Here is a 13,611-nt window from a genome sequence, read left to right as displayed (position 1 = left end):
CCAACGTCACATTGATTAATTATTGAATTAAAACGTGTTAATGCAGCAATGTGTAATGTCTAAGTGGATGCCTTTCTGTTATTCTCTCCGGGTATTTTCAATTCCTCCCACGGTCCAAAAACAACATTTAAATAGTAAATGGTTGTCCCTCATCTATTTGTCAGTCCCGTGATTGATAAGTAAATTCCCCATTAATATATTTACACAATCAATTATCTGGGCCAACGTTTGTGATAATCCACTTGTCCTCTTTTAAAAGGACTATTATTCTGCAATGCCACCGCAACAGGCTAGCCTTCGCCATCAGACCAAATTACAACCACATGGTCACAGATGAATTCCTCCAAAATCCCTGCAGAACAGCCACCAACCGCCAGTCATCAGCTTCCAACACCACATAACCACATTCTAACCATGAACAGGGAAGGAAGGTGAGGGAATCCAAACAGGCACAAAAGGGGGTGAAAGACGACTGTTACTAAGGTGTTCAATAATGAGGTCACAACCATAAACAAGTGGTGTCTTTTTAATAAATGCATCAAGTTAGCCCAAGAGAGCTGCACCACCTTAAACCATATGTCCAATGTGTGATATGCTAATTAGTTCCTTAATGACAATCACCACTTAGGACCTGCTAATTAAAACTGATTTGATTCCAAGACACTTATCAGACTCAAAGGGAAAATACATGCAAAGGGGAGGCAGGCAGAGTTATGGCCACCTTTATTTGTCAAAGTCTTCCCACTCCCCCCCTTCGTACTGCCCTCCTGTCTGTCACTGTTCCCAGCTCGATTGCCTCTAATGGACATGCTTTATCTAGGCTGACCTAACCATTGTCACCAGGAGTAGAATTTGTGAGCTTTTAGAGTGGGTACACTCATCAACATTCGGAGCGAGTAAAAGATGGGCGCAAGGAGGGAGTTTGCTTGGCAAGTATCCATTTATGCACTCTCTGGGACACCAACCTTGCCCAGGACTGAGCTCTGCTATGCAAATAGGATGCCACTTAAATGCAAAGTGGGGAGTGCGATATTATATGCATTTATCGGAGATATAAACTGCTATAAAATGAGATGGCTTCCGATGATCAATGGCAATTTGAAAGTTTGAGGCCAATTGGAATTTGCCCGGTCATCCAGTAGGAGAAACTGGATAGGGCCACTTTAAAAATCGCTTAACACGCTCGACACAAAAGACAGCTGAGGAACCCGAGCCCCGTTTGATTTGAGTGTCGGGAGTGGGAGGCACTAATCTGTGGACATGGCGGGCACAGGTGGCGAAACAATCAAAACGGCCTCGCACATATCTCTTTGTCGACGATAGTACTTTCAAACTACATAAGCAGGAACGCAAAAGTGGTTACTAAAGGAATCGCTGACATCCGGTACTTTCATGCCTTTATAGGGATTGAAGAAAACAAATGAAAGAACTTTCAAATGGCCTGCTTAGTTGTTTTAACCCCCAAAAAAGCATAGAATTGTTTTTTTCCTTTCTTTGTAATCTTCTACTTTTTTTATGAGTGATCCAGAAAACGATTATAATTTAATTTGACACAATTTCTTACATAAAACAAAATTATTCGATTAACACCGCTTACTCAACATTGTCTCCTGAATGATTATTCCAAGTCATTCATTGATGGTGTAATGAGAGCAATTGGGATCTACTTTGATCTTGTGGAAAATAAATATGAAATACAAAGTGACAATAAAAGTGAACAGGCAAATCATTAAAGTGTCATTTAAAATTACCAAACACTGAAGAAAGGTCTTTTGGTCATTATTCATTTTTATGAGCTGAGAACTTAAAGTGAAAAGGTCACATTGCAAAACATACATAAAAAGCTTTTTTCCCCTTTTTCTCACTTTTTTTAAAAAATTTTAACGCTGTTAATTTATGTTTATCTAGTTAGTATCTTGTGATACATTCATACACTAACATGACCACAGAGACGAATACAATCGGCTAGTACCACTAAATCCATCTTAATATCCGCTAACTTCACCATCCCTTCTCAACACACACAAGTATCTGGAAGTACACGTCTAAATCGTCAAATGCGGTGTAACATGGCCCACGCCTACGCTATTCATGCAATGTGAAACGTATCATTAGATGTCAGTGGAAGTAACTTGAACACCATCTATTATTTGATCATAGTTTTTTTGCACTCTGAAAGTGAGCAGTGGAGTGGAAATCTTGTTTGTGGACAGGCTTCGACCTCAATGTTTTTTTTTTGCCAATCCACCAAATTGACTAAATATATGATTGGGGCTATGCTGAAATACACTTTTTTTTTTTATGTGGATGTGTGCAATGATTACTTCTCTTGAGTGACATTTATAGAGTGATTACGATATATAGTAGTTGAATATTATTTCTTACACTTCTTCATTAAACGCGCTTGGTTGCTGTACAAATCGAAACACCCTATTTGTGAACACACACACACATGCACACACACGCACACACACACTCTCACGCCCTCAGGCCAGTCTCTGTAATGGGATCCTTATTGTTATTTCTGCTGAATAAAATAAATCCCAGTAATTAACATGTTAACATGATTGATGGGCTTTGATTCTGCAGGGAATGTCTCTATGCCTGCATACAGACTGACACATCGAAAAAGATTCTGTGGGACACGCAGAGGAGTGATTGTGAACCATTTGCACAGGAAATGTCTAAAAAGCATACCGGTGTCCATTTGAGTTAGAGGTTTGTAACTAAAGATTTGTTTGCATTTTCTAGGACAGCTTCATAAACGAGAAGGTAGATATCATGAACCAAGACAAACTGTAATATTAGAGGTTGGAGAAAAGTACATTGGCAAAAAATTCGTATGTTGGAGCCGCGGACAAGGAAGTCAGTTTCCAACATGACGCAAAGGGCAGAAGGTTCAGAGAGCAATCGGAATCTAATCTGTCTCGAAGAGCGACGACAAATACAAATGACCTGACAAGAACACGGAGACAACAATGCTGAAAGTCACCTCAGGAGAGGGCTGTGATGAAACAGCTTGAATGTTAAATAACTTCATGTCACACAGCATTTGTGTATCAAGAAAACAGTCACAAAACACATCTTTGTTCAATTTTAAAATCAATAAAATGTTGACTCAGCATTTCACACTTTTGGAGCGCTTGTAATCACAATAAAAGGAAAACAAATTTACTTTACAACGATGACACGGAATCCGCACTACCTGTATTTCCAATGCTTCTGAATACTTTACACTGTTTTCTTGACCTCTCCGGAGAGGTTAATAAAGCATTTTACTGACAGTTTATCCTCTCCCATGTACTTGTCTGTCCTCCTGTGTTTCCCGCCAGCCTCCTTTTTTCTTTTGAATAATTCTGAGAAGAACATTGTGAAACGGGGGCGACCGTCATGGGCCTTCCCCCCCCCTGCTGCGCCTGCTCGTTTTTTATGAATGAATTAATCAATAGTGACACCACGCTACGTGCTTTTTCCTTCCTCATTATTTTAATTAGCCATTTATGTAGATGCCCCCACCCTCTCGTCTGCATTTCATTAATACATTAACATGCACTTGACAAAAACGAACAAGGGCGCAGACGCAGTGCCGGTCGCTTGACTGGTCACTTTGTAGTGTAGCGTTGAGGCTTGTCATATTAGTCTACTCGATAGCGTCCTGCACCCGACTCAAACCATTCAGCTTCCAGGCTGGTGATTTAAAGTGAGCAATGCGTACTGTATGTACAGGTGTTTGTTAAGCCGTGTCGAAATAGTTGCTACACCAATGAGGTGATGATGACAGAGTCCATTCCTAAAGGAAGACTCATGTGCATGTTTAGAAATCTGCGGTGTATACTTCTGCCAGTGGAAGAAAGAAAAATAATAACTTGAGCTATAATTAATTAAGCACAATGCTTTTCAAACTGCATTCCCTGCTGCTCCCGAGAGCTGAGACAAACAGATTGTCTGTATCCACCTTCCGGAATTGTTTTTCGAGGTGAGGACAAATGACATCACACTCATTAAAACGTCTAAATATAAACACGTACACAGCTCGATTGACAAGTCTACCGTGCCCTCCGATAGAACTCAAAAGTCATTTGAGATAAAAGGGTTTATTTTTTCTTGATTTGTAAATTGACAGAAAATATGTTCAACAACTCAAGACAGAGAATCAAAATGTTGGAACGGAGTTAAATTAACAGTGAATGCCATTTGAGATTTTGACCCGCTCACTACATTTTTCGTTTGAAATGCTTTTAAAGGTCGGTAGTACACCCATCCTTCTCATTCCAATATTTTTGAATATGTACTACGCGGCGGGTAACACATGAGTTTGACAGAATCAATTGACAAGACTTAAAGTGGAAAAATAAAACAAATGACACTTACCACATAGTTGTGGGGATGCTTCTGAGAGGAAGACTGCATGTGTCGTCTTGACGTACGAAGATAGTATACTAAGTGTTTATTGTCACATTGAGTTCCCAATTAAGAAACCTGACTGGGTGGAGCAGGCCTGCGGTATCCTCCACCCCGCCTTCTCTATCATCTGCTGCCAACTATTTGATGATACAGACAATGAAGCGAAAGAAGATTCTAAAATAAAGGTTAGGGTTGGGTCCAAACAGGTACTTAATTAAAAGGTTAAAGCAAACAGTCTAAGATAGCACGAGTGACAGCCCACAAAGCTCTGTGATTTTTTTTTTTTAATGACACGTAATTCCACAAGAGGAGGGCAGAGAGTAAAAGTAATTGAATTTAAGATGACGCAAGAAAACAGTACACAGAGGCCACATCTGGCCCGCAGGCCTAAGGTTTGACACACATTCGCAAGCGAGACACCATGTGCAAGCATGAACCAGCATGCCAAAACTACTGTTGGGTGATCAGATCCAGATGGACATTGGCCCTTTACCACCTGCCTCACATATTCCAAGCCCCTAACAAGCCAGCTAGCCTCCAACTCGGCCCAGACAGCTTTTACAAGTGGCCATATTGACGACTATTGAAGAGTGCTAAATCTTAACTTATAAACAAGATGTGTGCAGCAATGTACACACGGCCACATGAGAGCGGCCACTTCCAGGACTGCATGGCTAAACCTGGCTCTTCCTCTACAACGTGTCACATCACAAAGAAAATATGTGCCAGCCTGTATTTGAATTTTATTCAAAGACAAAATGGTTTATGTGTGTTGTTTCTATTCATTTGCTGCAGAACTGAATTTTTTTGCTCCCATTTGACGTGATTGGAAAAAGCTACAATTACTACATCCCTTTTAAAGTGTTTGCTTTATTTCGATTGTGTTTGAAAATAAAAATAAAATGATTTGTCAAATTTAAAACAAGAGATTATGTGAGTTACGTGTGCGCTCATTGTAAGAGAATTCACTATGACAACAGTTTTTGGCTACAGCGCAAAAGATGAAGCCTGTGCCAAATGACCTCTGCTGAAGTGTGCTGCTTTAGATGCTTGTGAATGAACTGCGATAACAAAGAAGCCAAACATGAGCAACTCATCCAGAAATAGCCGGTGAGGTTTCTCTGCTTACTGTCAAGGCAACATGTCTGTCAGATTAGATCTGAATTGGGTTAACCCATTGGCATGTGTGCTTGGCGAGGCACAGCTTAGACATGATGCTCTTAAACATGGCGATGCCGTGGCGATTTGGCAGGCCAGTGGAAAAGTAGGCTCAGACCAGACGTCCAGCTGAAGCCAATGGGAAGAACTTGGCCAAAGTCAAATAGGGGCGAGCCTGTGTAGGATTGTAAGCCTTTTAACAAAAAACTAATTTATTTAAATAAAAATAAAGAAATACATAAATAAAGCTAGATAAACGTAAAGGCCTACATGGTTCTTGTAACTCTATCTCAATGAACTGTTGGATCAAACCAGATAACATTTTATTATAAAAAAATCAGTATGGTTTATGAACTAGGAAAAAAAAATACATTTGATAATGTCCTGGATAAAAAGGCAACTAAACAAAGTCATTGCAGCATCAGTGTAACCACAATCATAATCATCCTGCTGAGTAACAACACAAAAAAGACACCCCGCAATGTTTTTCTCTTTTTTTGTGTTTGGACTTTTTTTCACATTTTAGTGTGCAGTCGTTATGGCATTGCTAAAACAACAAATTCAATGGAGGTGTAAGCCCTTGTGCATGTAGCCAAGTATCTGTTTTTCGCTCTGCGTGTATGCTGTCAATGCAATGATTAATGACTTACCCTCATGATAAAGTTGGACGAGGCTAAGACACATTCATTCGCACAAAAGCCCTTCTCCGGCCTTCTCGCTAACTGCCAAGATATCTACTGAGAGCACAAGCAACTGCCCACATGTCTCTGTTATTCTTCACCATCATTTTTTTTTTCTAGCACTTCTACAGCCAAATCCTCAAGATGATTCTATTCTATTCAAATTGTAAGTGGATTGTGCGCCGTCTTCCCTTCTCCACATATTGAATGTGGCTCATGCTCAGCATTCACCTCTGTCTGTGCACACATACGCACAAGGCTTCTGATTAATGGCAGCCATTTGTCAAGGAGAGGTGGATAAAAGAGTGAATATTATCTTTGCGCTAAGAGCTGGATGGAGCACGCCGTACGCTCTCCCCCTCACGTCTTTCATAAGTGGTTGAACACAGCGGCACGGTGGGACGCGAGGACGGCCCGGCAGCCAGCAGATCTATTCTCATTACCTCTCTATTAGGACATCAGCTTCTACTGATCAGGCCCTATATCGTTATACTGACACCCGAGAGGTGGCTGAAGGGTATAGCGAGGAGGGGAAAACCAATGACCAAATGTGAGAGTTGCTGCAGAAGCAGAAAGAAACTTGACATTCACAAATACGACGCTAAATGAATTTATTTGGGGAGTCCAACAATGTTACTTTAGTGTCAAGTGGGATTTACGTGACCTTATGCTGCCCTTCACTGTGAAGACTAGTTGATGTCCACAGGACATCCCAATTATTTCCAATGTGAATATTGTTGAGTGGTGTGGCATGAGTTGCAGAATCATTAATAATTCATTTGCAGGATTATTCAAAAACTCAATTGTGATTACTGGCGCTTTGAGGAAACAAATTGGTTTACCTACGGCAGAGGTTTAGGCTCTATTGATCAATTGATTTAACTGTACTTCACTGACACTATTCAGTAGCCTAAATCTTTTTTGTGTGTATACTACCGTATTTTCCGCACTATAAGGCGCACCTAAAAACCTCCAATATTCTCAAAAGCCGACAGTGCGCTTGATAATCCGGTTCGCCTTATATATGGACCAATATGGATTCGTGGATGAGGACTAACATATTAAAGTAAGTTTGTTTTGTGTGTTGTGTGATATTAACGCTTGAGCCTTGTTGAGTTATTGATATATTGTTTTCACTATTTCGAGTGTTACTATATTGTGATTGCATTAACGTTTGAGCAACGTTGAGTTATTTATTCTATGCGCCTTATATATGGACAAAGTTTTAAAATGGACCATTCATTGAAGGTGCGCCTTATATTCCGGTGCACCTTATAGTGCGGAAAATACGGTATTTGTATTCCAGGTGACAAGTTTTGGAAATGGTACTTCAATTATCAGTTATTATTATAGAGATAGATCTAAAAATATGTGTGTGTGTGTCATATCCAAAAATGTCAAGACCAATTCTGCAATCATTCTCACTTCCAATGAGACACGAGATAGTATTAGTCATTTTTCTAACAGCATTATCAAACTCTTTTGTCTTTTGATCTCACAGTTCCTCAATACTATTTTGGTGTCCCTCCCTTGCACTGTGTGAATGTTTGAACAGGACACAAAGCACTGAGCAAACCATGGCCCTATCACAGACATAAAAACACTTCAGAATGTGAAATCAAATATTGAATGTTCTACATCTTAAGTGGCTTAGCCGTAAATGTCACACAGGTGAGAAACTCAGACTTGTAAAAAATAATGTGCTGCAAGATCAAAGTCGAGCCAGCAGTTGAGGAAACCATTTGCGTGCACGTGTGAACACGTATAACATTAAAATGGTGATAATTTATAGCGGGACGGTTCAAGTTGCAATTCATTTGGGAATTCATCTGATGACAGTGCCACTCACCAAGGACACATAAAATATAAAGCGTAACATGTGTGGTCAGATGTCACATCCGACCAATATTTTCATGTAAAATATGCCTTCAAGTTGCAAAACAAACTGCCGTCAGACATGCCAATTTTTGATTTTCAGGAATGCGTGGGAGGTAGAATTTCCTAACAAGAGTTCATGTGTTCACAGAAAAACATCCAAATACTTTCTGAATCAACATCTGAATCAAGCACCTCTAAAGTGACCTTTGCAGCACTTTTATTCCTTTAAGTGCAACTAAGTTGCAAAGACTTTCTCCTTCTCTCTTTCCTCCCAGTGTCCTCAACGACACAGACGATAAATATTTTCTTGCCCGAGACAAACTGAGGATAAGAGGTGGGGCCGCGATATAGGCACCTGACTACTTTAAATCACCACCCCAGCAGCCCCATCTTCATTCTGGATATTTAATGAACTACCGCAGGCTTTTTATGCCTCTTAAGGCTCGCTGAGTGACCACTTTGTAGTTGTTCAGAAAAAGAGGCGACGCTGCTTCTTCCCACTAAATCTTCCATGTGCCACCAAGGATAAAATATCCCTTTATTCATGGGCTATTTAGTAGATCCAGATTTATTATAGGAGGTATTCTAACAAAGAGGGGGGAAGTGGGGTGGGGGGCAAAACCCCAGATTCCCTCCTCCTCCCGGAAGGCAAGCTGAGACAGAGACCTGGGAGCGCAGCAACTCATCCTCATTGGGCAGTTTTGGTTTTACAGAATTGTTGATGAACTCTGTTCAATGCAGTTGACGACTTTTCTTTTGAGCAACACACATATTTGCATTGGAATTCAAATTAAGTCACATGATTCAAATGATAAATAAATAATTTTGTGATTGAGGTCTTGCAACTGGAGCATATAAATAATTCTAATTAAACCTCACCTAATCAAAAAGTCAAAATATATATTTTATGTTGATAGCATGTTAACACTGGTTAAATAAAACCAAACTATTTCCTGTAAAGACTTGGCCAAGTGCAAACAAAAGCACCTTTAGTGTTTATTCACCTTATAAAAGCTGACCTATTTTTAAATATTCTTTTTCAATGTCAACAATATCTTCATTTCCTATTGAAGTGTTTTCCAGCACACTGTTGATTTTATTTCGAGTGGTATGATTTCCACAGTCATTTATCAAATGTCCTCATTGTGAAGTAAATGCTATCTTGCAAAGTTGATCTGAGTGAAGAGCAGGTGGATGTAGGCGTGAGACGTGGGCGTTCACACTAGATCATGTTTAAATGTGCCACGCAATCGCTGCACTATCTATATGCCATCTGTCCCTTCACTGACCCACTCGGCCCGTTACCATGGTAACCCTTCACCCGACCCTTTGTTCTGTTGGCTGGCCAAGGGGTCATAAGTGAAAGGTCAAAGACATACTTATAGATACATGACCTTTGTGATGGCTTTGTCAAAGAGATCTTAACAAAACTTTAAACATCTTCACTCAAAAAAGGCCCTCCTTAGGTACACACATGAATGGACGCACACACTTGTAGTGGTTGTGTGAATGCAATACAAACTGATATATTGTGAAAATCTATCTGCATGACATTTATGCTTTTGCTTGAGGTCCATGTAAGAAAACATGTCATAACGCATTGTTGATTACAATCATTTCACTTTTGATTCCAAAACCAGTCATCATATAAGAAATATTGGGATCAAATCATTTAAAACCCAGGTCCTGCAACATTTCAAATATATGCTAAGGAACCAAATCAACCAATTAGTGTCTCTTAATATTGCATCATAGTAGATGTCAAGATGTCTCCAGATGTGAAGCACTGATCCAAAGAAATCTAATTGGACATTTGGGAAAAACTCTGCTCGATATTTGTCTCCTTCCTATCCTTCGTTTTACCTCAACTTTGTCCTGACCAGACCAAAAAGTGTACAATCACTGCAAAACAAACAAATTTAAGCTATGATGAAGTTGCCTGCCTCTCCACACTTGTATCTCAAAGCTGAGAGTTCATGGACTTTACTGACCCAGCAGTGACCCGTTTGCAATGCGTTTCCTCGTTCCTCTTGAATAGGCATCCCCCCCCCCCCCCAGGAAGAGAGGTGCCCTATCAATGTTATCTGCACTCCCTGTATTCCTCTGTTATCTTGACCTTGTGCCAAGCCACAGAAGCACAGGTGAGTAGCATCATCCAGAAGCAGTCGTCATAACACAAGCCTAATATATTTCACCAGATTCAATATTGGACTCCTACCTAACTGTCTGTACCTTGTCCAAGAACAAACAAGGAAAGGCATGTTCCCAAGATTTTAGAATCAGTATCATGCATACAGAAGTACCTTTGAGAGTATCAACCGACTGGTCATAATGATGACATACTGCTTTGGAAAATGTTGTTACAGAAAGAAAATGAGAACGCGTGATTTGGTTTTACAGATTGTGACACTCCCTGATCTTCACCAATCAGTTTTTACTCTGCCGTCCGACTTCCAGCAAAAATGAACTCTAAGAGCAACATACGGAAATACATGATTCACACATTTATCCAGATCTACTACAAAATATAATTGAAATATCTACTAATTGTATAATCCCGCTAACTAATTCTTGGCAATAAGGTAACAATGAGAGTTTCAAAGCTGAACAAGTCCTGCAGAGTTCGGATGACTTTTCATGGCCTCTCCACTACTTTCTCATTAGCAGCATAAAAGAAGTCCGCCAGAAACTCCACTGGTGCGGGAACACAGCTGTGAGGTTTTTTTTTTCCTCCCCTTCAATAATAATAATTCATAAAAAAAAAAAAAAGCAAGCAGATTAGCAACTGAACTTGATCTCACAGGAGAAACTCTCTGAGAATTTGAAGTTTGCAGAGATAAGCGGAGGAGAACATCAAACAGCCATATGTGCACGCTTATTTTCTAAAAGCTGAGACTTGTTATCAGGGCCGGGCAGGACTTTAGGCTCCACACATCTTGTTGTTTTGGTGCCTTTTTAGTCTTTAAGTGTATTGTGGTGATGTGTGGGGGGGAGCTAATGGCAGCAGTGCTGCTGTGTTTGTGTCCAACCAGCTTCCCCGCCTGCACTGCTATCTGGATAGCTGCCAAAAATTCTGGACTAATATTCCCAATAATGTTTATTGCTCAGGGCCAAGTGACAAAACAACACAGTGGAGTGCAGCCAAAACCGACTCCTGTTTCCTTCTACACCTTACTGCACCTTGTGTAGATGAAACATGGACTCCCTCGAGTCATTTTTAAAGTAAATCATTGTTCTTTTGAGTATTATTTGTGCCTTTTATCAGTTATGTTAGAAAAGCAATTAAAATATGTGCAAACTACTACTCCACAATCCTCAGTTTTTAAGTCGGAAACTAGACTCTGAACCTCGTATAAGTTCTCGCTACTCTTCCGACAGACCGGCAGCTCATTTGTATTTATGTTGGCCTGGCAAGTGATCCCTGAATGGTAATTCTGTCTGAGTCTCCTATTGAATATGGCCTTTGGCTCACTTGATAGCGCATCAGTGAAGCACCAATGTTTTATAGAGACAGAGATGTACTGTTTTGCCTCTTAGCCATTCTGTATAACAACATTTTATAGGCTCCAGTCACACCACAGCCATTGTGCATCCTTAGGTATGCATCTTTAATTTGTGTTTCATGCTGTGTACGTTTCTAGCTGTACATCTTGTCTACTGCTAATTTTCATTGGTGCCAAAAATTCAAAAAGGCTTCTGTCATCCTGCAACCTCCTCTTAGGCCATACCATCAAGACGCCCTATAAATAACCATGACATCATCCCATTTTTATCTATGGGACATCCTCTGATCGATAGCTCAGCTTCTGCAGTGTAAATAGCTTCTAATGCCCCATCTTCCCCTTCAAATAGGTCTACATTATTTATGATGGCTGTTAGGTTACCAATCCAGGACACAATTTATTTCACCCCAGGACTGCTCCTATTGTAAAACTGCTCTTGAGTCTTGATTAGGGATTGATGCATGGCGTGTGTTCTTGTGTGTGTGTTTAGAGGATGTAGCATACATTGCAAACAATAAGCTATAAATAAAAAGTATCATCAGAGAGGGGGGGGGGGGGGAAGTCTTGAGAAGACAACTGAGAAAAAATGGTGAAGGGCAAGAGGGGTGAAAGTGGACCTGAGTGTAGCCTAGCCCCACCCAGTGGTAACGGGACATCCGTTACTCACATGACAGTGAGAGTGGCAGTCCTATTTGCAGGGCTGCCTGTGCGTGATGACGGATTGGACAGACATAGCGGTTGGAGGCTGCGTAAAGTGACAGGTTGCATTTCCATTTGGGTGAAAAATCTAGCTAACGTTGCTTCAGTGGCTCGCTGGATAAAAGGAAGGACACAATGGGATGAGTGAGGACCGGTTTGTTTTGTTGTGGGTGGCTCTGTCACTCTGGATTCTTTTTAGATACTTTTAAGTTGTTGCCTTTCTCTTTCCAACCGTGGCCAACTTGAATATATGGTCTGGCTTGCAAAATAAATGGACGATTAGTTGCAAATTCTTTGGAAACAACATAAACGAACGAGTACCGGTAAAGGACTTTTTAAAACAATTTCACAAAACCAATGAGATGTAAAATGCCCTGATGATCAGTTTAATGCACATCTTGCCTCTTAAGTCAGTTTGCACATGCTCTAGATTTCCTGTGACCCTGAATAGAATAAACGGTCCACACAATGGCTGGTTGCATCTTGAATAACACAACCACACAAATGGGAAAAATTTGAGCAGTTTGCATCAAAGAGCTGACAGACGTGAGAATTATCACCACAGAGATTATTACTGCTTCAAACCATTCTCGGTTCTGGGTGCTAGTTTATCCGTTGATCCCTTACTCTTATATCCCTAGACATCTCATGGACCCTGAATACAATGATGAACTGATGTTTTGACACCTTTCAGAAACAAATCTCAAAGGCCAAATGGGATTTGGATGTCTATTGATCAGAGTTGATTTAAGTCGAAAGGTAAACAGATCACTTGTCAGAAAAAAAAAAAAAAAAAGTCACAAAAATTCTCCAAGCAAAACCCTGAGGATTGTCTGTGAGAACAGGCTGAGGAATGTTCATCCTCACGCCTCATTGCTGTTCTCATTGCCGTGCACTGATCGGGCATTGGAGATGGGACACCCCAGATTTACGAGACATGTCAAAAGCTTCACATCCTCACGCCCCCTGAGGCCCATCTCTTGTCTTGATCTGGCCTGTAAGAAAAACAGCAGTCCCTCACACACTGACAGAATGGCTGGGCCATCCAAACACACTGGGACGATGGAGACTGGTGGAAATGTGGAATGTAAAGCGGTGAGGGGAGGCCACCTTTGGCGAGGGTCTTCTTCGTGTCAACGGGGGTGAAACCACCAAGTTGCACTGTAAAACCATGTCCTGGCCATCTTGGCAACAAGCTACATTTTGGAAAAATGGTACTCTTGGTTCGCCCACAAATGAAAAGTCCTTTTACTTCTTATGTTCCGTCATAATATCCTGCAAGATACTCT

At 40.6% G+C, this 13,611-nt stretch overlaps 1 protein-coding gene across 12 annotated transcripts in view; it reads right to left on the bottom strand.

Annotated features, from left to right (window-relative positions):
- Positions 1-13,611, bottom strand: part of mecom (MDS1 and EVI1 complex locus) — a 97,890-nt gene that overhangs the window by 44,094 nt on the left and 40,185 nt on the right. The window contains exon 1 of one of the 12 annotated variants that reach the window (XM_061280491.1): positions 4,372-4,529. The exons of 10 other annotated variants lie outside the window; for them this stretch is intronic. In XM_061280491.1, coding sequence (XP_061136475.1) covers positions 4,372-4,410 — 39 coding nt within the window. In that variant the 5' untranslated portion in view covers positions 4,411-4,529. Of the gene's footprint in view, positions 1-4,371; positions 4,530-13,611 lie in introns of those variants that run through there. One more of the 12 variants, XM_061280494.1, reaches the window with a different exon arrangement.

The sequence above is a fragment of the Syngnathus typhle genome, linkage group LG6, assembly GCF_033458585.1.
Source record: "Syngnathus typhle isolate RoL2023-S1 ecotype Sweden linkage group LG6, RoL_Styp_1.0, whole genome shotgun sequence".
Taxonomy (NCBI): Eukaryota; Metazoa; Chordata; class Actinopteri; order Syngnathiformes; family Syngnathidae; genus Syngnathus; species Syngnathus typhle.
The sequence above is the reverse complement of the archived record's forward strand: the minus strand, read 5'-3'. Positions and strand labels throughout refer to the sequence as shown.